This window comes from Anabrus simplex, chromosome 11 (genome assembly GCF_040414725.1).
Source record: "Anabrus simplex isolate iqAnaSimp1 chromosome 11, ASM4041472v1, whole genome shotgun sequence".
NCBI lineage: Eukaryota > Metazoa > Arthropoda > Insecta > Orthoptera > Tettigoniidae > Anabrus > Anabrus simplex.
This window is the reverse complement of record NC_090275.1, coordinates 31,237,533-31,262,785: the sequence shown is the minus strand read 5'-3', so window position 1 is coordinate 31,262,785 and position 25,253 is coordinate 31,237,533. Positions and strand designations below refer to the sequence as shown.

General features: G+C 39.9%; 1 protein-coding gene across 1 annotated transcript in view; it reads left to right on the top strand.

Moving 5' to 3' along the window:
• Positions 1-11,591: 11,591 nt before the first annotated feature.
• Positions 11,592-25,253, top strand: part of Tip60 (Histone acetyltransferase Tip60) — a 48,366-nt gene continuing 34,704 nt past the window's right edge. Inside the window, exons 1-4 of the mRNA XM_067155420.2 lie at positions 11,592-11,636; positions 12,379-12,436; positions 13,450-13,518; positions 22,151-22,605. Of these exons, the coding sequence (XP_067011521.2) occupies positions 11,592-11,636; positions 12,379-12,436; positions 13,450-13,518; positions 22,151-22,605 (627 nt within the window). The remainder of the gene's footprint in view (positions 11,637-12,378; positions 12,437-13,449; positions 13,519-22,150; positions 22,606-25,253) is intronic.

Here is a 25,253-nt window from a genome sequence, read left to right as displayed (position 1 = left end):
AAAAAAAAAAGAATGATGGAAAACTGTGATCCTTGTATTGATTTTTTAAACTGAATTTTGATAGCTGTTCAGTTAACACAGCAATGATCGGGCTGGCCACAGAGCGCGTAGTTTCTGACACAGAACCTCTATTAAAGTCTCTTAACACTAATTAGCGAGGAGTTCTGACCTTTCGAAGAATGCAAGTGTCAGGGGATGGAAGGCAAGGGCCACGAAGGGCACGCTGATGCAGATATCGTGTGGCCTCTGAAGCGTCCCGGTACAGGTCTTTCTATGTGATGTCCATCGGCGACCTGCGCGTCTGAGTGTGAGATGATGATAATGATGATGTGGTAGGGAGAGGGTGAAATCCAATGTCAGCACATAGCCTACTCCTGTCGAAAAACACCCAAGTGGTTTGCTCAAAGCTTAACATCTCCATCCGACGCTCGAATCACCAAACGAAGGCATAAAAATAATAGACTCGCTAGGTGCCGCAAACCTAATACCGTCAAGTTCCGAAGAGGTGGTGGTGGTGGTGGTGGCGATTTTTGTTTTAAGAGAAAGTAGAACTAGGTAATCGTCCTCTCTGAACAAATTAAGTAAAAAATAAATAAATAAATAAATAAATAAATAAATTATTTATTCAACGAAGGAGACCAAGAATTTTTGTTTTGTTTGTACAAGTTGCTTTACGTTGCACCGATACAGATAGGTCTTATGGCGACGATGGGATAGGAAAGTTGTAGGAGTGGGAATGAAGCGGTCGTGGCCTTAAATAAGGTACAGCCCCAACATTTTACTGGTGTGAAAATTGGAAACCATGGAAAACCATCTGCAGGGCGGCAATCGTGAGGTTCGAACCCACTATCTCCCGAATGCAAGCTCACAGCTGCGCGGCCCTAACCGCACGACCAACTCGTCCGGTCGTTCGGTAGAGCAAAATGTGACCAAGGGAGGTAAGGTAGAAACTATGACAATGAAGAGGCTGTCACAAGTGTAAAAGCAATATCTAACTCTTAAGTTTAGAGCTCCTGGGCTCCTCTGTTAGTCGCTTTTTACGACAGAAAGGGGATACGGCGAATGTCTTCTATGCCCTCGCCCACAGGTAAAATTCATTTTTAAGAGGACGGCTATAACGTGATCTGTTTTGCTTATCATCATCGTCTCTAGGCTGTTCATTCGTTCTGAAAATTTCGCTCCCTGGCATCTCTGTCAAGAAGGACTAGGAAAACATTCCGAGAAACGTATATCAGCAGCTACCCGTTGCGTGATCTTCCATAATTATCATTTCACACTTTTTCTCCGTTTAAGCTACAGATTTAATGTGGGTGTTCATGCAAAGTGCTTTCTAACTTGTTATTTTATGATAGATTTTCAAACACTGGATCAAATAGTATAATTATTTGTATGTTTGGAGGGTAAGGGTGACGGTTTCGGTAGCTATCTTCGTGGAAGTAAAATCCATAGGCATCAAGTTTGGAAATTTGAGTTCAACCGCGCTCCTTTGTCGGACATAATCACGAAAAAAGTTAAAACTCCTGTACTCGGCAAAGTTCTAAAGAGACACCCCAGGGTGCTGGAAATTTGCTCTGAAAATGGGTTGTTTTAACATGGCCGTAAATCTACAGGCAAGTGTTCCTTGTATTTAAGCACTCTTAAATGCCGGTCGACTGAGCCAACTTCCCGTGTCGTGGAGCATTACAAGGAGCGATTCAACGCTTATCAGCCAGCCAATAGACTAAGAAATTTGGACATAGTTAAAAATCCCCGATTCGGTCGGGAATCGAACCCGCGACCCTCTAAACTGCAGGTCTCGATGCTGATCATTCAGCCGAGGGGCCGAATACCGAAATGCATTAAATGCAAGTTACTCACACTTCTCCTGACTGAATAACGTTTTCTTTGTTTCAATAGTTTGGATATGAAATGCTTTTCTGGTAGCTGTACAACGATATTGTATTGTCTGTAACTATAAACAAATTTAAGGATAAGCTTGTAAAAGAAACCCTAAAGAGTCTGTTTCCGTACAGGCAATGAAGACTTTTGAAAGACATTATTCTTAACCTAGGCACCAAAGGCTCGGTTTCATCAACAGTTGTTATTGCAAATTAAAAATATATGTTTGTTAACGGAGTGTTAAAAATTAAACAATATATTCAGTGGTGAATACTGAGGGCTATACCGCTTTTCACGATAGTTTAATTCTGATGTAAACAAATAGGCGGAGCACTTTGCCTTTGCACGTGGACATAGACGTAGTTGATTGGAGAAGCAACCGTCGCACTCACTCCACTGTATCCGAGCTCGAAGAAAAGTAGTACGTCGCTATCGGTGAAGCACATTATAATGTAAGCATCTGACACATTGTTCCATTTTCAAAACCTGAAAACTTGAAAGCAGTGAGAAAAAAACGTCGCATGTATTTCTGAGAGCTAAGCATCGAAGACAGATATCGCAGCCCAGACTCTCGTCCCTCTCCCCACTATATACTCACCCATAGCAACAGTTACCTGAGAAATATTTTACTCAATTACAATTACGAACTAATTTTTCAACACGTAATCAATAATGTAAATCCACGACTCCCGTAATACAGTATACCATACTTACCATAGGCATCTAACGCTGAAGAACTGAACAGATACATAGTACGTACATAAAACAAAAATATTTCCAATTTACGACACGTGTTGCCTGCAGGGATTCTACGGCAAACTCGCCCAGGCTGGGTGTCTGTAACCTTTGGTGCCATAGTGATAGTGTGTCACGCTTGGTGTCGTTCTGGCATTTCACTCAGTCAATCTGTCTGTTCACTTCGACCTAGTGTCTGTAACTTTGTTAGTGTGTAGTCAAATAATAAATTACTTTTTAACTGTATAATCACGCCGTATTTCTTTTTAATTGTAGTACATCTGTAATTATTGTTCCTTTGGTGCAAGTTTTTTGTATAGTACTATTATTACCGCACTTACGTTGGTAGACTGTACACCCTCTATCGAAATTCGCTCAGAAAGCACCAAAAACTTACCATTTAATTGCAATTTCTTTCACTTTTGATGTCTAACCCCCCTCCCCACGATATCCCTTGGACCCGGCGACTTCTTGTTGTATACGATAGCCTATACATTTTTTGCCTCCCCCCCACTTCTAATTCCCAATCACCGCTACTGCACGTAATAGGATAAGCTGACAAAGACAGATTTGGCCACCATCGAAGGAGTTAAAACAACATTCTTGAAAAACAAAATGGGAATCTCAAAATACACGCGCTCCTGCCTAACATATGAAATGACACGGGAACGTTTCCTCATCGACGAACTGAGGACAAAAGTACCGCGGTCGTCCACAAAGAACGTCGAAGTGCACCTAGCGGAGAGAAGAAATCCCTCTGGATTTCTACAGCAAGGATGACATGCTGATTCGGAACTGGACCAATGCCAACCAAAGACTAAAACTCGTGATAATAAAACTAGCAATACATGAATGCCACCATAAGTTATGCAAGGCTATGTCTTGCCACGAACCAAGTGAAAAACTGCGTGTGCTTGGTTGTAAAATATATACCGCACCGCACCACAAGATGTAAATACACCCTACATCTCTGTATGTTTATAGCAAAGACTAAAGTATGATGAGGTTGACGTCAGGAAGGGCATCCGGTCATAAAAACCCGCCAAGACAGATTCATTTCACCTCATACCTGACCCCGTAGAGAAACGGGACAAGGGTTGGACAAACTAAAGTAGGTATTCAACAGGCTATGTATTGCATATTCTTGCGCTTTTCTACTACTACTACTACTACTACTACTACTACTACTACTACATAATTTTATATCATTAATATTATATTTTATATAATATATAATTGTGTCTGTTCACTTCTACCTAGTGTCTGTAACTTTGTTAGTATGTAGTCAAATACTAAATTACTTTTTAATTGTACAATCACGCCGTACTTATATTTAATTGTAATGCATATGCAATTATTGTTCCTTTGGTGAAAGTTTTATTGTATAGTACTACTATTTCCGCACTTACCGTACTTTGGTAGACTGTAAACCCTCTACCGAAATTCACTCAGAAAGCATAAAAACTTACCATTTAATAGCAGTTCCTTTCAATTTTAATGTCTAATTCCCCTGCGATATTCCTTGGACCCAGGGACTTATTGTTGTATATACATTATTCTGCCCCCCCCCCCCCACTTCTAATTTCCAATCGTCGCTTCTTTATCGGTTTATACAAAATAATATTAAATATTATATTAGTGATATAAAATTATTTCTTCTTCTTCCTCTCATTATTAATCAGGGCTCGAATGTTAGGGGAAAGTCATATTTTTTCCTTGCCTGATTGAATTTTGGTGCAAATCAGGTGATTATCGTCACAATTAAAATGTCTAATTGTCATATACATGCATATTTTGGCTATGTTTTGTCATAAGGTCATATTTTGAGCTATTTTCGTAGGAACGTCATATTTCGGTCATAATTCGGCGGTTTGACGACAGATGTAGCTGTGCAAAATCACCTTCAACTTATCGAATGCTAACTAGTATTCACAAAACTGCATCACATCTGCAGTTAATACAACTGGAATACTCTGCCTCTTCTATCAACATTGCGCAGGAATTGTTTTCCAACAGTTTGTCAGGAAGTCTGGCATATATTAATTATATCGAGTGCAATTACATGTTTAGAAGCGGCTAGCTTAGAAATTCATGCAAGTTCTGAAATTGTGAGAAGTGTTGAACTTTAAGTACAACAAACACATGGACTTTTAAAATGGTGTGCGATCTGATAATCCTTGCCTGTTGCCATTTCTTGATGGATACAGTACTTCTGTATCTATCTCTTGGCACAGGCCAGAGTAAAGTGTAACTTTCACCGAAGTCCCAGTCTCATCCATGGGTGTGACAATATGGAAGCTGCTGGGGTATGGGTGGTGCTGAGTAATGACATTCAGAGCACGACTAGTGCATCTGAGTGTTATGAAAGGTGTTGCTCATAAGGTCAGTCGCGCGGTAATAGCACTTTCTGACCCAGTGAGGAAAGCAATGGCAAACTACCTCACTCCTCGTCTTGCCTAGTACGCCTCATTTTGGTGCTGCCATTGGTTTTGGCGGTTTCCTTATAACCGCATAACCTTTGGTGGTGATATTTGATCCAACCAGCCTCTGGGCTGATGACCTAACAGACATCTGATAATCTTAGCGAACTTAGTACTTTATGTTGGGTTAGACACTCGCGCACTACCCGTGTCACAGATCCTTGCACCAACATTAAAAGCTACAGAACGTCATCTATACATGTAAACACAGAACATACTTTCACACGAGATTTAATTCTCCAGACATCTACAAACCACAAACAATCACACCATTTTCTTTTTACACACTCCCAGAGTTCTCCATTTCCAAAGAGTACATAACCAAGTTCAAGGAAGTAAACAACACAAAGAACACATATTACTGGTTTCTCACATCCTTCCCCCTCGAGTGTTGCACGAAGCAACAATCAACTATGCTCAAAGGTTCAGCTTCTCAGGAAATTTTACTCTCCTTCCGCTTCTCGTCACCTGTACCTCCCTCAGTGGAGACATTGAAGGTTGTCGGTCTCTGTCATCAACATCAATGACAGGACTAACATCTGAAGGTGAGGATCCCTCCAACAAGTAGAGTCTCTGTAAAGGGCGGGTAAGTTCACCAGAAGAAGTCTTCAACCATACCACTCGTACCACACCATCTCTTCCAGGATATACCTCAAGCACCTTGGCAATAGGCCACTCGATCCGCCTTTTCTGGTCGTAACCAACGAGCACAATGTCCCCTTCCTTGATTTTTGTAGTTTCACCACTTGACTTCTGATGACAGTGTACAAGCTGACCCAGATATTCATCCCTGAATCGCTTCCTCAAGTCCTGACGTAGTTGCTGGATATATCTCATCCTTTTTGTTAAACACTTCTCATCTATCAAGTCCAAATCAGGAGTACTCACATTAGGCAGGTCCTGTAGAAACATGCTAGGCGTGATTGGACTCAAATCTTCAGGATTTTCTTACATGTAAGTGAGAGGTCGAGAGTTTATCAGAGCCTCGCAGTCACATATTATACTCAGTAGTTCTTCGTAGTTTAGAGACGCTCTTCCCAGCACACGACGAAGGGCTCTTTTGATTGTTTGGATGATCCGTTCCCACCAACCTCCCCACCAGGCAGCGGTTGGAGGGTTGAACTTCCACTGGATTCGTAGCAACGAGGCATCTTCTTCTATCTTGCTCCAGTCAATGGATCTGAGCAGGTTATTACTCCCAACAAAGTTGCTTCCATTGTCGTTGTAAATTATCTTTGGCCTTCCTCTTCGCGCATTGAACCTACGAAGACTCATAATAAATCCATTTGTTGACAGAGTGGTTATTAGTTTTAGATGAACTGCCCTATACACGGCACAAGTGAATAGTACAATCCACGACTTCTGTCCTCCCTTGAGGATTAGTGGACCTGCAAGGTCTGTTCCCACAACTTCAAACACCGATGCGTCCTTCACTCTATCTTCTGGCAGAGGGCACTGCACTTCTGGAACCATACGTTTGGCTTCATGTCGTCTGCATTTCTTGCACGATGCAATCACATTTCTAACAGTTCTTCGACCTTTCAGTATCCAGTATCTCTGGCGCAAGTGAGCTAGTAGTATATGAGTTCCACTATGAAGCAGTCTTTCATGTTCCTCCTGAATCAAAAGCTGAACTAGTTTATGCTTGTTTGGCAAGACAACGGGACATTTGAAGTTATCATCGTCCTTCCTTTCCACAATTTTCGTCTTCACCCACAGGATTCCTTCTGCATCCTTGAAGACACACAGAGATTTCAAACTAGAAACCCTTTCTTTGGTGAACGTTTCCTCTTGTACCAGTTGTATAAGCTTCTTTTCAGCCCTTTCTATCTCTTGCACTGTTAACTTTCCTTTATACCTTTCATTTGTTTGTTTTGCACTATTCTTCACAAATCTGAATATCCATGCCACCATCCTCAGTATCTTGGTATACTTCGAAAAGTACTCCAGAAACCATGAGGTAGTATTACTAACTGTCATCACTACCCCTTTCTCCTCTTCCTGACAAGAGGACTCTATGTCCACAGCCATATTACTAGGCCATTCCTCCTCAGGTAGCCTTAGCCATGTTGGTCCCTCCCACCAGGCAGATTCTAAGAGTTCTTTAGCCGAACATCCTCGCGACGGGAAGTCAGCAGGATTTTGTTTCCCAGGAACGTGGTTCCACTCATTCCTTTGTGTGAAGTTTAGTATCTCCTTTATTCTGTTCTCTACGAAGGTTCCCCATTTTCCATCCCTCCTAATCCAACTCAATACAATAGTCGAATCAGTCCAACAATATTGAGGAGTCTCCATGAGACCTAAACTGTTCTTGACAGTGACTAGCAGTCGGACACCAATGCAGCAAGATAACAATTCTAGTCTAGGCATAGTTACTTTCTTCACCGGTGCAACTCGTGACTTCGCTAGTAACAACTGCACTGTCATCCCACAGTTACTTTCACTTCTTAAAAATACAACAGCAGCATAGGCTGAAGCACTAGCATCACAGAAGACATGTGAAGTGTATGATGTTCGATCGCTGCTTGAAGTAAATCGTCTAGGAATTTCAACATCAGCCAAACAATGCAATTCTTCGAACCACCTCTCGAAGTTTCTTTGCAGATCTTCCGAGACCTCGGCATCCCAGCTTGTCTTCTCTTTCCAACTTTCCTGCAATAGTTTTCTCAGTACAACAGTGACGGGACATGTATACCCTACAGGATCAAATACTGCCTGACAGACAGACAGACAAAATCTTTCTTCTTGTTACAGGTGGCTCTATATTTTGTATTTTCCCTACACAAGACAGGCTATCAGTTGTTCTGTTCCATAGTTATCCGAGTACCGGTATGGTTTCTTGAATCGCATCGCTTTCATTTAGTGCAGTACTCGCCCAACCTCTTAACTCAAACTTTGCCGTGGCCATCAAAAGAGAAGCCTCCTGTATGAAACAGTTTAATTCTTCTTCCGAACTGACTGAAGCAACACAGTTGTCCACATAAAATGAATGGTTGAGTTTTTCTGCAGTTTCACGGTACCCAGCAGGGCAATTATCAAGATTATGCTCTATAATAGCTCCTAGAATGAACGGGCTGCAATTTACACCAAATACCACGCGACAGTGGCGAAAATCTTCCTGGTCGCATAATCATCCCACCAAAGGAATTTCAGATAATTACGGTCCACTTCGTTCACAGAGATTTGCAGAAATGCCTTCTTTATATCTGACACTACTCCTATTTCCCTTTCTCGAAATCGCAGCAGGATGGATGGTAGAAGTTCCAGCAAGTTGGGGCATTTCTCCAAACAGTCATTTAGGGACAGCTTTCCTCCTTGTTTACTGGAAGCATCAAACACGGGTCGGCACGTCGTAGTTGAATCACTCTTGAAAACTCCACGATGAGGCATAACGTATCCCTGCTTGTTTCCAATGTCATCATCAACTTCTTCAATTATATTTTCTTTTAGCAGTCTTGTAGTACTGAATGATATTCTTCGTATCTGTTCTCGGAGACAAGTTTTGAAGTCATCGATGCAAGTCTTTTCTCTGCCACCATCCTGTTATTCTCAAGATCCTCTCTTCTTTCACACCAGGGTAGGCAGACTTCATATCTACCATCTTTGTTAACAGCGACTGTTCTCTTGAAATGATTCAGAACTGCTAACTCCACCTCCTCTCTGTTTTTCCTGTCTGCTGGATCTGTAATCCCGAGCACATCTAACCTCCAGAGTCTTGCCAGATCTTCACTATGTGTTAGTAAGGATGTTACCAGGTTAGCCATGTTACCATGTCCTGTAATTTTTGTTGATCCCATTATCACCCAGCCAAGACGAGTTTCTTGTGCCACTAAGCCACACTGTAGTCCTACCATATTTCCCGTGAATAAGCTTCCTGCATAATCAGCTCCAATTAAAATTTCAATAGTAGGATGACCAGCTCCAGTGTCAGAGACTACAATGCCCTTCTCTTTTAATTCTTGCAGGCAAGCACTTTGATTAATGCGAGGAATTGAACCACATATAGAAACTTGATCTAAGGCTTCAATCTCACATGAATAATTTCCTGTCATGCTCTCTAGGGTTATCGATATCTCTTGTGTACTTGTCTTTGCGACGAGATTCCCCCAAACAGAACTTGTATGAGATTCTCAGATCCAACACAAGAACAAGCCATTTCCAGAGCAGTCTTCTTTAGAATATAGGAACGCTGGGATCCAGTATCTATTATCGCCCTTATCACACGTTGACCACCCTTAGCTGTGATAACTACCATTAGAGTCTGCAACAGGACGTTTGGAGAACAACAGTGGTTTGCACCAACGACACTCGTGTTTTCCCTTCTATTTTCTTCTGACAATATTGGTTTATCGTTATTTCTAGGCAGATCAGAACACATTATCGGATAATGTTTTTTCCGACAGATCAAACATTTTAGTGAGGATTTACACCTTACAGACCTGTGTCCGGGTTTTAAACATGTGAAACAAGCCCGTTTAGATTTTAACATGTTTGTCTTTTCCCTAAGAGACATCCTTTGGGCTTTAAAACACTCCTTACTCTCATGAAACTTCTCACAAAATACACAAACATTTGATCGTGTATTCTGTTTTTCACTAGTCAACAGATTATATGCAGTAGGTACACTTTCATCCTCTGAATCTTTTCTTTCATTGGAAGTTTTACCTGATCTGTGAGTCAATTTAAACCCAGTTTTAGCTAACATTATCCTCTCCTCTCCTTCCACCTCAGCCTTTAGAAATTCTAGCAACATCTTCAATTTTTCACTGTAATCACTTGCCTGAGTCACACTTGAACTACTCCTCATCCAGATTCTCAAAAGCTCCTCTGGAATGCTTGATTCAACAAGTGGAAACAAAATTGCCGCATGCTTGTCAAAAGTCACTTCAATGGATTCCAGCGCTCTTAAGTAACACTCAAGTTTATCGTACAGTTGTAAAGTATGTTCCTTACCTTTCACACTGGTGGCATTTTTTATGACCAAACCTAGGAGCTCTCTGATGTAGAATTCTGTCAGCAACTCCTTCTTACCAAATCTTTCAGTCAGTCCGTCCACTGCCTTCTGATAGTTTTCTGCAGTCGGTGGATAGCTGTCGATGAACTCTCGTGCTCTTGTTCCTGGAACTGTCGCCTGGATCAGGTACTGGAATTTGTCTTCTGCTGCTATGTCTTCATCTTCATGAATTCTGCGAAACTGACTCCAAAAGGAAAGCCAGTCCTTTATGTCACCGCTAAATTTAACCAACTCTATTTTTGGTAATTTCATCTTCTTTTTATGTGAATCAACAGAACATGCCATCTCAAACCTATCATTTTCTTGGGTTACACCTAACCTCTGAGTGTGTGCTTCTATTTTGAATCTCACAGCGTCCATTTTATCCCTATATTCTTCAATATTGGTATACTCATCTTCATATTTCTTATCACTCCCTTCTTCCTGCAAAATCAAGTCCAGTATTTGCTCATCTAAGATCGAAAGTTCTTGAAATAACCGTTCCAATTTTACGGACATTAACCTAACATCTTCGTCATTTATCGCGTCTTTATTTAGCTCATCTAGTAAAAGTCGGGAGGTTTTCGTGATTGATATCCTCACAGGTTTCCGTTTCTTACACAAATTCTCCATTGTGGCACGTACAGTTATACTTATCACTTCGCGGTCACCAAATTAAATGTTGGGTTAGACACTCGCGCACTACCCGTGTCACAGATCCTTGCACCAACATTAAAAGCTACAGAACGTCATCTATACATGTAAACACAGTTCAAAACACAGAACATACTTTCACACAAAAGACAAAACTCTTTTACAAGTTTCTGTAACAACTAAATGCACATTGTGCGAAATGTATCATAATAATAATAATAATAATAATAATAATTAATTCTCCAGACATCTACAAACCACAAACAATCACACCATTTTCTTTTTACACAGTCCCAGAGTTCTCCATTTCCAAAGAGTACATAACCAAGTTCAAGGAAGTACACAACACAAAGAATACATATTACTGGTTTCTCACACTTTATACTGTACGGTATGTACCTATGTATTCAGAAATGTTTGATAAGTGAATGAAGGACAATAGACTGTGAATAACTGCAAAACATGTATATTCAGAAAATTAATATGAAAGTAAGAATAAAGAATTTAGTTTAAAAAAATATGTATCAAAGGAATTGCCGTTTCGACTTATAACTTCCTTTAAAATTGCACTGATTAATCATTAGATTAATCATTTTCGGATCATATTTTTGTCATCTTTACGTCATATTTCTTCACTTTTGAGGTCATGTTTGCTTGCTTATCTGGGCTATTTTTTAGGTCTTAAACATCCGAGTCTTAATTATTATTAACTTTCCTCTGCTTATCTCAGGCATAGACGGCTTCACCATGGAGATAACTGTGCTATCTATGAACATTCTCGGAAACTAGTACATATTCATGCTTTTTTGTCGAGAGCATGGCTTCGTGAATTCCGTGGGTCGTCATTCAACATGACGGACGATGGGGATGAGAGGGAAGCAATTTGCGATTCAGTGGTATTTATCAAATTGATATAATGGATTTATAATAAAGTGCAGAGCACATTTGGACTTAGGATGCCCTTTTTATGAGGAGGGGGAATACATTTCTGAATTATATTGCCTCTTGAATGTTGTCATGTTTGGTTAGGATTGGTTTGCAACTGACAGCCCACATTTCTTTTGCAGTTATTTAACGTTTGGAAATAAAGATATGTTCTTAGTATAAAAATGCACAAAATAGGTGCCTTGAGTTTTATTTTAATTACAGCTGCTCTTCTCAACAGTTATTTCTTACCTAGCTATAGAGTGTAAACACGGATTGCGTTAGTTGGAAGTGAGGTTATGGTTTGTTGTTCCAATGTAGTTCTAAATAACATTTCTGAATTAACGTTGCGAAGACAACGTAATGACGACATTGTTTGGAGTCACGAGAACGATTAGTGATGTGCTCATGGGGCGTTAAACATTAATTTAAATACTTTCAAATGATAATTCAATTTAACCCTGAGCTAATTTTGGGATTCACGTATTTGCATATTCTTATTACAGTTGTAACTTATTGTTTATAATTATTTATTTTATTTTATATTTTTTCAATGTCTCAAAAAGCGAAGGTTATCATTGTTTTATATTTTATTTGCGGTTTTAATAATCGATAATAAAATAAAATATAAGCATAGCTATAGATCAGTTTTTGGTCGGTGTTTCAACACTTTAGAGCATAAAACATGTTTAATTGAATAAATTTATGTTTCAGGCATCGCTGGTGGAAGGATGTCGTTTACCAGTACGAATGCATGGTGGAGATGATTGGCGTAAGTTTACGTTTATTTTGGAGTTTATGATTCCAATGATTTCTTTTGGACAAGTAACATTCAGCTGAAAATAAGTGTACGATCCATATCTTAATATTTAACTTTAATTTTCCTTATTATTTGCGCTTCCTGATATTCGGTAATATGTAAAAAAATTGTTTGCTCGATTTCTAGAGACCTAATCAGGAAAAAATAAAAAAATAAAAAATAAATAAATAAAATGTGAATGTGACTGACTGAAAGAGCCACTCGGACCAAATAGTCTGAAAGGTCGTGGAAAGTAAATATTTACTTAGTATCATTATAATAATATTAGGAAATGGATAATGTTTGTTGTAACACGCATCAGACCAAGTGTGTGGCTGCGCGGTTCAGGTTGTGTAGCTGTCAGCTTGCATTTTGGAGGTAGTGGATTCAAATCCCACTTGTGGCAGTCCTGAAGATGTTTTTCTATGGTTTCCTCTTTTCACACCATGCAAATGCTGTACCTTACTTAAGGCTACAACTGTGACCTTTCCACTTCTAGTCCTTTCCCCTCTCATTGTTGCTATAAAACGTGTCTGCATTGGTGCGATGTAAAAAAAAAAAAAAAAAAAGTTTGTGGAATAGTCCTATTGTATTTGTGGATTGCAAACATAGAGAGTAGTGATATCTTGCAGTGATAAGAGACATTAGAAGAGACAGAGCACAAATCAGTTAACAGAACTCAGCCGATGTAATGTTATTGTTGTTGTTTTTTTGTAAGAGTTTTAGGATATTGTAAGCCATCACTTAAGTTTGTTGAAGTGTGTCAAATAACTGGTGTTGTGGACAGCTGTTGTAGCATAATTAAGAGAGCTATGACTTTGGTAGGTGCCCTGGAATTAAAATAAGGAGCTATCCCACAATTTTACTACAGAGTGTGGAATGCCTTGGGAGAAAAAACATCATTATTAAAGTTTATCATTGCTTATTTTTCAGAATTTGTCACTGTTTCATCATATGTTTCATATAAACATTAACTTTTCTTTCAGCTCTGGCAGAAATAATTAGTATCAAAGATGTTCGTGGAGTGAAGTGTTACTACGTTCACTATGTTGATTGTAAGTATACCTTCTGATTTCTATTCTTTTATATATATTTATTTATTCATTGGTAGACATTGGATTTGTATGCAAATGCATACCGGTACTTTGTTTGCCGATATGTAGATCTCCGAAACTGACAAGGAAGTGCGTATGAAGGTGAAATTGGACATTATTAGTTTAATAATGTGTGTTTGCGTATATTTGAGACTAGTGCACACATTTCAAATTTCAGATTTATTGTGCATGTTTTTGACTTTTATTATGCATATTTTAACATGTTCTGCAAGCAGTCTTCAAGAAAATGTAAAGTAATTAATGCCGTGAACTCTTTCGGCAATGAAACGGTTCAAAGGGAACTGACACTTATCAAGCCACACTTCCAAATCATACCAGCTAGAATCAGTCAAGAAGCTAGAAACAAGTGGGTTGCGTCTTGATGAATCGCTGGACATGATGGAGAATGTGAAGCGTGAACGGGAAGGTATCCCAGGAAACCTCGGATTCTGTCTGCAAATAAAATATCGTGATGTCCTTAAATGAAATCTGGGCTATGACATCGTGATAGCTATAAACAAATATTTGGCTGGTACTGATAATGTGGATCTACCAGAATGTTTAACACCTACACTCACTCCCAAATTCAAGTACTGTTCTGTCCATCCGTAGCTGTAGAGAGATCATTCTCCACATTGAAGGTAGTTGTAACAAACAAATGCCACATATTTATTCCAGAAAACTTGGAGAAGACTGTTGTAGTGTACTGCAAAGCAAATTATGCACAGGAAAAGTAGGGTGTGCAGTGTAAAATGGAAGAGGAATATGTATTTAAGTGTGTTTCTTCACGTTTGTGGTTTTTTTTACACTGTTTTCTTATAATCTTACTAATAGATTTATCATGTGTATTAATAGGCCTACAATGTGTCGTACGTAGGAGATGAGCATATTGTTTTAACAGTGAAGACTGATAGATTCGTATGTTTCACAAACTATGCATGGATTGTATGTAATAGTAGAACAGCCACAGCTGTAAGTAGTGTTATTTTTTGCTTTTCATTCAGTTGCTTATTCACGATAATGATTTTATGTATTGGTGTGGGTGAATCAGGTAAGTCTAATGAAGGAATGTTAAATTTGCATTTCATACAAGTGTTTAATAGCATGAAAATAATTGCATACATAAATGCTTATTTTGTCACTGTTTGCAATATAGTTGCTTGCTTATAATGGTAAATTGTACAACATATAAATGTGATGTCTATTCATCACTTTCAAATTTATTTTTTGACAATATACTACAGTAAAATCTCAATACAGTATTGTTTGGGCTAGAAAATAATATAATTGCACAGAGGGTTGTTGTTATATCGATGATTTTAGATTTTTTGTGATATTGGTTTAAACATCAATAACCTAAATTTAAATTATTTGCAATAATTACTTCATGCTCTGTAATGTTTAACTCCAAAATTATATATCGTCGCTGCTGGGACAAAACTTCCTGTGTGAAATATTTTAGCTTAGAACTTTGGCCGGTAAGGTTCTGTCATCTAAGATGCAATATTGTGTGAATATGGCCAAGGCATTCTCGCTGTTCATAATGTATGTGCTGCGGGCCAGTATATCTCTAAAAATATTATCACATAGGGGTTTTTGTCCCAGCAGCGATGATGTGTGAGCATGGGATGAATTCATTTTGGAAAAAATGCACAGGTTAACTCAAATTCAGACGATGCAATACAATTTCATCCACTATGTAACTTTGCTTTGCTACCCGACACGTTTTTACATTGGATACAAAATAATACAATTCTCCGCATCACTGTACATAGTTCTCACTGTTCTGCACTTAGGTACGCTGTTTAATAGGGTAAGATATAACGGTCTGCTTCGTGTTGCTTTTGGTAGTGAAAATAACACACAAAGATCTTATCTCATCCACATTCACCAAACAGCTCTCCAGAACATACAAAAAACTAGAAACTAAATTCTGGAATGTTTCTTCTTCTGGACTGTTGCTTTTTATGGTGTAAATAATGTTTTAGTCACAGTTTGCTTCTCATCTGTTTTTGTTCTTCACCTTGTGGGTGGCTTCTCTAAATTTCATTCTGAATAGTTTCTTCTGTTGAAATAGTCTTGCCAAACCTTTTGCGCCATTGAAAAGTACATCATGTGACATTTCCATGCCCTTTTAACCCGTTCGCTGGGCGAAGCGGCTAAAAGTCGCTTGCTCGGTGGGGAACGCGGATATGTCCGCTAATCAAATTTTTTTTTTTCTCAGTTGCCTGTCTGCAGATGTTTCTTTCTTTTTCATCAATGTGTTCTGGATGAATCTACCGTCTCATGTGAATTTTTTCAACTATGTTCTTTCGATACCAATGTGTTATCTACAAGTTGCATCATAAAGAACACATTTTACCTCCGGGCAAGAACGACGTAAGGCCTAATTGCCTCGCGCTGAAGCTTTATCGTAGCTACTCGTCCCTTGGATGTAATAATATTGCTGTAGAAACGATTTCTGGAGATACGATGCTGTATAAACAGACTCTTATAACGCCTTCACTGGGCGAGTTGGCCGTGCGCGTAGAGGCGCACGGCTGTGAGCTTGCATCCGGGAGATAGTAGGTTCAAATCCCACTATCGGCAGCCCTGAAGATGGTTTTCCGTGGTTTCCCATTCTCACACCAGGCAAATGCTGGGGCTGCACCTTAATTAAGGCCACGGCCGCTTTCTTCCAACTCTTAGGCCTTTCCTATCCCATCATCACCATAAGACCTATCTGTGTCAGTGCGACATAAAGCCCCTAACAAAAAAAAATAAGCCTTAGAACTGTGACCCAGTTTATAATGCTCAGTCATGAGTTCTTTCTTTAAGACAGGAGTGTGTGTTTACCGTGAATCGTGAAAGTTATGCAGCATTTATAATCATCTGCATGTTTTCCATAGTATAGGCAGAAATGATGATTTCCTTCTAAACTGCAGGGACGAGGCTTCGATTGGATTATTTTTCTTACATTTTTTCGTTAAAATGTCTAAAAGGAATTACTGACCCCCACCGTTAGAGGAGGATGATTTACGGGCCATGATAAATGAAATGCTGGAATTTAGTGGGGAGGATAGCGATCTTAGTGAAGTAAGTTCTGCCGAGGGGGAATTCGTAAGTGACGGGAATTTACCTGGAACAAGTACTGCAGGCTCGAATGTACAGGGTGCCTAGCTAATGCAAATGTTCTGCAGTCGCGAAATAGGCAGCACATGTTTGATTCCAGTTCAAGTAGCGATCATGGCAGTGACAGTAGTGACGATAATACTGATAATATTCCAATCAGTGCAGCTTCTTCGTCAGCCTAGACTGAAAATGGACAAAGAAGGTCCCGCTTTGATCCAAAATTCCACCATGGTGTAAACGGAGAGTTTTTAGGAAAAACAAAACCAAGCGAAATATTTGCTTTATTTTTTGATGACGAGATATGCCAGAACATAGCTGAACAGACAAACCTTTATGCCCAGCAGAAAATCGCACATAAAATCCATCTTAGTAAGATGAAACGAAGAAGTCTAGACCAAGACTGCGATCCGACAAATAAGGACGAGATAAAACTTCTTATGGGCATATTCTGCTGCAGGGTATTGTACAGGAACCTAAATTAGGGCATTATTTTTCTCGCAAGCGCTTGTTGGCCACGCCTATTTTCTATGAGCTGATGACAGAGAAGAGGTTTTTCCTCCTCCTCAGCTTTTTACATTTCTCTAATATTGAGGCGTATAATGGACAAATTCCTCCCAAAATTTACAAGATCAAGCCAGTATTTGACCACCTGGTAGCAAAATTTTCGGAAGCTTATACCCCTGATGGCAAAGTATCAGTTGATGAGAGCCTCTTGTTATGGAAAGTGCGGCTAGGGTCGAAGGTTTACATACCAAAAAGACGATCACGCTTCGGAATGGAATCATACAAATTATGCAAAGCCGAAACGGGATACGTATGTAACATGATCTGGTATACCGGAAAAACACACAGCTTCTCTCCAAGGTTCTCGGAGTAGATATATTGAATATTTCAAAGCCTTCAAGGATTGTATTTACGTTGGCTGAGAGCATTTTGAATCAGGGGTATCTTATCGGCATGGAAAATTATTACAGCAGTCCAGAACGTTTCGATCTTCTGAACCAATTCAATACAGACGCCGTTGGTACTGTACGAAGTAATCAAAAGGAACTCCCGAAAGAAGTTATGAAGCAGAATTTCAAGGAAGAAGTATCTGTTTCGTATCAGGAAAAAGTGATGGCTCTCAAGTGGAGGGATAAGAGGGAAGTCTGTATGCTGAGTAGCATCCACGACAGTGAAATGAAGACAGTATCGGATAGAAAAGGGGGGACGAAACAGAAACCCCTTGTATGCATTTATTATAATGATGGCATGGGGGGTGTTGATCTATCCGATCAATACATCGTTACTTATGCCACTACAAGAAAGAGACTGAAGAAATATTACCAGGAAATATTTAGATATTTACTGGATCTAAAGGTGTTCAACTCCTTCATAATACACAGGAAGAATGGAGGAAAGTACACTAATCTGCAGTTCAGAATGAGATTCACGGATAGCCATTTTCCTGAAATGAATCCCCCTTCTAAGTCAGGCAAAAGGAAGCACGAAAGCAAGAGATGTGTGTTGTGTGCTTCCCAAAAGGAAAGGTGCGATACAATCTTTATGTGTCTGGATTGCAGAGTGCCCCTGTGTCCTGCTCCCTGCTTCCATGTGTATCATACTCAACAACTGTAAAAGACATAATGCAGTGAAGACTGTAAATATTACCTGTAGTGCAGTGCAGTGTAGTGTATGTCAGTTATAAATTATAGGTAAATAAACTGGATCCCAGAAAAGCGCTACCCACCATAACAGAAAATGTCGCGAGTATTATAATTTATTCTATTCTCAATGTTTGAAGTGTATGTAAAATTGGTAAATCTACAATTTAAATGTGCAAAATGTTTCTTTCCAGGCAGACATTGTTAATAAACTGCTTAAAATATTTAGCTATTATTTACTGTATAAACGAAATCCACAGTTTTGCTATTAGGAAGAAAAGAGCTCAGTATTATAGTGCGAAATCACTTAGTATGTTCTTGCATAAAGCATTGAAAAATTAAAATATTACGATTTCAACACTAAAATACACTATATTCAAGTAAATATTCCTCTTAGAATCCTTCAGCAATTTATTTTAGTCTTATATTGTTTTTAAGCAAGTAATTAAATATTTTCTTCAAGGAGGAAAATCGGTCCCCACCTAGGAGAGAGCCGAGTGTACCAAGCTCCCCGCTTAAGGGGTTAACTCATGAAATTCAAAATTGTTCTGGAAGAGATATATCATCTTTTCTCCAGCAATTTAATACAGCTTTAGGTTTCACTCATTGCTAGCTTAATGCAGTCATCTCTCATACTTACTCAACACAACACAGCAGGGGTTTGCCATATTTGTTTTTGCATCGTTGCTATGATCCTCTCTACTAAGCTGGTTCTATAGTATCTTTTCAGATATTGTATTAACCTCAAAGAGGCCAGTGCAATTTTGCCAGGAAGTAGAATATGTCTACATTTTGTAGAACTGGCAGCTGATTGTGAGATGCATTTTTATCTGCAATAACCATGTTTCATCTCTGAATTCAGTTGAAGCCATCCTCTCCCTAGTAGAGTTGAAGTCTGTAGCAACAAGAATTCATAACAGTGGAAAATTTACTCTCAATAGCGGATTGTTGTTATATCCAATTTTTCTTAGAAGTCTGAAGGAATTAAAAAACCACATTAAAATCTGTATGAAATTGTGATCTGTTTGTTCAGAATGTACTCATATGTTTCCATGGATGATTTCCGTACTGCGGCGTACTCTTTAATTATTTTTCTGTTTCTGATACATGCTCAGTTTCATTCTTAAGAACTGTAATACTGTAGAATCAGTCCAGAGGCCTCTGTGGCAAACATTCCAGTTTTATTATTCAAACAGTATCACCTAAGCTACCTTACTTAACTCTTTACATACCATGAAAACATATTTCAAGGCCCGGTAGAGTAATGATAATCTTTTTGCTGTACATGGTCTTTCTGAAATGTAACCAGATGCAAGAATATATAAAGTAGCCTTTGAAATCAATGATGCACCCTGCCATACATTGAGAAGAATTAGGCTACATTCTTACTCAGTTTCAGTACCCATGATAGTATTAAAATTAAGCAAAATTGTTTACTTCAGCTTTTATTTGTGATGAGTTAAAAACTGGTTTCCACCACATTATTTACTCTTTTATTACAAAAACATGTTCTCCACTTTTGTTTAGAACTTAGTGTAAACAAACCAACCAACTGGTGTTACTAATAGATTTCTGCAGCATCTTTGAATATTGACCGGGCGAGTTGGCCGTGCGCGTAGAGGCGCGCGGCTGTGAGCTTGCATCCGGGAGATAGTAGGTTCGAATCCCACTATCGGCAGCCCTGAAGATGGTTTTCCGTGGTTTCCCATTTTCACACCAGGCAAATGCTGGGGCTGTACCTTAATGAAGGCCACGGCCGCTTCCTTCCAACTCCTAGGCCTTTCCGATCCCATCGTCGCCATAAGACCTATCTGTGTCGGTGCGACGTAAAGCCCCTAGCAAAAAAAAAAAAAAAAAAAAAAATTTGAATATTGACGATAGAGCTCGCTAGTGCACGTAGCGAGAAATCATTGCGGAAGATTGATCACATTCAATATAGTAGCTGGAGTGCAGGATAAATATCGAGAACGGAAAACATTACGCACGTAAATCACTCGTAATAATGGAAGAATTAGTTGAAGGGTTCTCGTAAGCAGTTGTACGCAGTTTAATGTAGGAATTTTCAAGTGACATAAAAAAACTGTGGTTACAACAAAGTTCGCTGCATGCCACATTCGCTACAGCGGACTTCCACTGTATTTGTCCCACGTCTGTGAATGTCCACTGATGGCGTGGTGATCTCCTTGTGGGTCTGTCCAGCGTTCTGTCATAGGCTGTGAGTTTGATTCCTGGCCATTCTAAGGATTTTAATTCTGGTCTGAAAGCTGGAATGGGGTTCACTCAGCCTCAATACCAACTGAGAAATTGACTGATTTGAGGGGCAGTGAACCTGGTTGTAAAAGCTAAGTAGTACAGCTGAGGATGTTGTCATGTTGACCATGACTCCTATATCTGCCAGTCATCTTGGCAAGCCAAGCTATATGTGCCACGTTTTCTAATGGAGAGTTTACTGCGTAAGAAAGTTATTGTTGACATTTTATAATGTGGGCACAAGACTGAAATGTCTGGGACTACCATCATGTCTGAAACTTAAAACTAATCTACTGCTACAAAATGTTTTCACTCAGTTCTCTGAAGGTGTACAGCAGGTCTCTTAGAAGGCGACACTTTCTCTCAGACTAGGGAGATTTGGAGCGGTGAAGGTGATGTTTGGAGAAGGTGAGGGGATTGGTGATCATGGCCTATACTAGGAACTATCCTGGCATTTGTCTTCGTGCAGGAGAATGGAAAACCATTCCCAAATCAGCTGACGGTGACAACCAGCCCCTCTCCATCTCCCAAATGCAGAGCTGTGGAGCCGTGGCCACCGGTAAGCCGAACCCTACTCTGCTCGGTTGGTCAGTTGGAAAGCAGTTCTATCAGAACCATGGTCCAAAGAAACCTGTCAGATATGACTACTTATAATTGGGACTGTGGGTATAATTTTTGGGTGATAAAGGCTATGAGGTCAAGATTAGCTGCCTCTGTGGGTCAGTGGTAGAATGTCGGCCTCCGGATCCCAAGATAGCGGGTTCAGATCTGGCAGAGGTAGTCGAATCTTTGAAGGGCAGAAAAAAGTCCATTTGACACTCCATGTCGTATGATGTTGGCATGTAAAAGATCTCTGGTGACGCATTTGGTGTTTACCCGACAAAATTAATTAAATTTCAGCCATAGACGCCCAGGAGAGTTTTGGTTTACTCGGTCTGCCATCTAGTAGGCCTAGAGTAAAACGGAATGTCGAAGTTGATGAGTAGATAGCCAGATGGTGTCATATTGAAATGTCTGCACATCGTAGCTGAGGCCATACGATTATTATTATTATTATTATTATTATTATTATTATTATTATTATTATTATTATTATTATTGTTATTCTTAGGCCAAGGTCAAGTCATCCAAAACATGGTTGCACATGTAACAAATGTAAGAAATGTCTCTGAGCGAATTTTAGCAAGAAGACATGCTGGAGTGCAGTACCTTTTGGAAAAAAAAAAAAAAAAAAAAAAGCTCAGCAGTTACTTATTTCCGGACCCAAGTTGTTGTAACATTATTTTCTTCTTTCTAATATGAGGAGTTAATTCCTGAAGTTTTGCCTGGGAGTTTCATTACACCCTATATAAAACATCATTTAAGTATGTGTCCACAGAATTTAACATATTGAGCTTGAGTTCTGTATTCTTTGTAAATTTATTTATTTAGAATTCTTTTAGGAGGTTCCAACTCTGTTTTAGCTTTTGTAATAGAGCAAATTCTTTGTCTTGTTCATCCTGTCAGAAGATGTAAATACTGTCTAGTTTCATCCAGTTGTGCTGTATTGTAGTAGGTTGATGTAATGGCTATTACCTTTTCCTGTCCAGTCAACAAGCGTCTAGACGAATGGGTGACGGAAGACCGACTGGACACTCGCAAGGTCCAGTTTCCTCGTCGAGATGGTGCCGGTGCTGGTACTGGTGTCAGTACTCCGAAAAAGATCGGTGGAGGAGGTACCATTGGTGGTGGCAGTAGCGGTGCTGCTAGTGCCGTTGGAAGTACTCCCGTTGCTAGCACTGGTGGCAATGTCAGTGCTGGAGGTGGAGCCAGCACTGGTATAGGCGTTGGTGCCAATGCAGGTGGTGGCAGTGGCGGTGGTGGTTCTGCTGCTGCAACTGTTACAGGCGCAGGTGTTGGTGGTGGTGGAGGTGGTTCTAACAGTGTTCCTTCAAGGCCAACTTCTCCTAATGGACCAGAGATGGTAAATGGAAGTGCGGTTCTTGCTGCGGCTCTACAAAAGAAAATGTCTCGGAAAAGAAAAGGAATCTCGTTAGAAAATGAGGTAAGTTAAATTTTCTGTAAGTTTCTTTATTAAATTTTTGGGACTGTTTTCTCCAAATGAGTTTAAACTACGTTTATTTTAATCTAGTTTAAGACTGAGTTTAAACTTAAATCCATTTTCTCCACATTAATTTAAACTTTCTATGAAGTTTAAACTTAGTTAAAAATTAAACTGACCGAGCTCGATAGCTGCAGTCGCTTAAGTTTGGCCAGTATCCAATATTCGGGAGATAGTGGGTTCGAACCCCACTGTCGGCTGCCCTGAAGATGGTTTACCGTAGCTTCCCGTTTTCAGATCAGGCAAATGCTGGGGCTATACCTTAATTAAGGCCATGGCAGCTTCCTTCCCACTCCTAGCTCCTTCCTGTCCCATCATCGCCATAAGACCTGTCTGTGTCGGTGTGATGTAAAGCAACTTGAAGATAAAACCCACCTTTTTTTGTATTGTAGGTTTAAACTGCGGTTTACACATTGGCAAGTCAATAATTATCTGCAATTTTGCTCTGATTGTCTTTATAGTGCTATTAAAACAATGTGCGTGTTCTGACAGCTCTCAGCGTGGTAGTAGGAGGTGGCAGTTACTATGGCAACCAGTACACGCCTCCCATTTCAGCCAATCCCAGCTCGGCATGCACTCTCCCTTTTCCTACCCCCGCTGTCTGAAAGCTTCGTGAGGCGGTCGGTCCGAGTTCCACGTTGCCAATATAGTATACCGTAGCACATGTGACTGGGCTAACAATGTCTTCTTTGAGAGATATCATTGTCTGTATAGTGTGTTTTTTAAATCAACTAAATGTTATAGTGCTATTGTGTTCGTGTTAATAAGTGTATCGTTATCGAGGCTGGCATTCTAGTGTAGTGTAAATTATAGTATTGTGTAGTATAGTGTAATTTTAACACCGTCTCATTTACTGAATTCAAAATGTTGCAACCCGTTCAGAGCGCCGCTAAACAACGAGGGCGACCTAGAATTCATTCACCTAGAAAAAAGGCAAGCGTAATGGGGAGGTATGGCTTCGCTATTCGTGGTCAAGCTCGCGATATGGTATGTGCCTTACGGGAATATTTTGAGGCTGAAGGGAAAAATGGAGGCCCACTGACAGACGTTAACAAAGTTGTAGAAAGAACAGCAGCAGCTTTAAAATTTCTCAAGCTACAGTAATTAGAATAGGGAAAGAAAAAGAAAAGAAAGAAAAGGAGCCTTGGGAAGAAGGGGAAAGAGAGGGAGTGGATGTAATTGGACCATCACATGACAGGTTATCAGCACCGGGCAAAACCCGACTCATTAAAGCCTATGAGGAAGGGGAATGAGGAGTTTGTCTTACGATATTTGAGCTGATAAAATCACTGCTGAGCCTTCTTGGAATAATAGCAACGATATTTAACGTTTTTCTAACTCTTTCACGATCGCCGTTAATGGATATTATTTTCCGCAGAGCCTAGCGCAGAACGAGAGCTGTTGACTGTGATGTAGTAACTCCTGCCGGATCATGTGGCAACACAGCGCTCCCACTCCTTTGTTCGGCGCCACGTGCTGCGAACTGTCAGAACACGCACATTGTTTTAATAGCACTATAGGTTGGCTCTATGGTGTTTTGTGCTCACCAGCCGCTAGTTGGCACCGTTATTTACGTTTGTGCTAAGTTTCAGCTTTATCAAATCAGTACAGCTTGCTCTGTTGCAACGTAAAGATGGCCGCGCCACTCTCTGTTTGCACCAAGGAAGAACCATGGCTAATGTGCATGTGGTTTGCCACGTCATCAACAGTCGCTCATCTGTTATTCAGGATCATATCACGCACTTGTTCAATATTGGCATCAGTTACGCCTGCAGATAGATGCCCGGATCTTTCCTCATCCTTCACTCTCGTGTGACCCTTTTGAACTGTTCAGTCCACTGGTAAACACTTCGCTGTGACAAAACATTGTCTCTGTATTGTGCTGAAAGTCTTCTATGAATTTCCACTCCTGGTACACCCTCCGACCACAAAAAACGGATTACAGAACGCTGTTCTTCCTTGGTGCAAACAGAGAGTAGCGCGGCCATTTTTACGTTGTAACAGCACAAACTTTATTGATCTGATAACACTGAAACCTACCACAGACGTAGACAATGGTGGTATCTATAGCAGCTGGTCAGCACACAACACCATAGAGCCAACCTAAAGACAATTAGAGCAAAATTGCAGGTACTTATTGATTTGCCCTCGTATTAAATCTTATTGACATGATATTAATGTATCAGTGTTTTTCCTAGTAAAAGGGTTAGTTTTGACTGCCATCATCATCATCAATTGGCTTACTCATTGCTGAGCGTCGTGACCTCATTTCTTCACTTCATTCGTAACTGCATCCCTAACGAAATTTTTCCATCCTGAGCGGTCTTCAGCTTTTCTTAAGATATTGTGAAGAGCTTTGCTTGGTCTAACCATCTACTTGTTGTTCTGCCTTTTGGTCTGGTGCCTTCAATTTTGCCTTGCAGAATGGTCTTTTCTAAATTGTCTCCTCTCCTCAAAATGTGTCCCAGGATCTGGAGGTAACTAACGCGGGAAGATAAACGTTTTATGATACTCATTTCTTCTATAATGGAGGCATTTGTTCTTCTTTCTGTCCATGGTATACGGAGCATTCTCCGCCAACACCACATCTC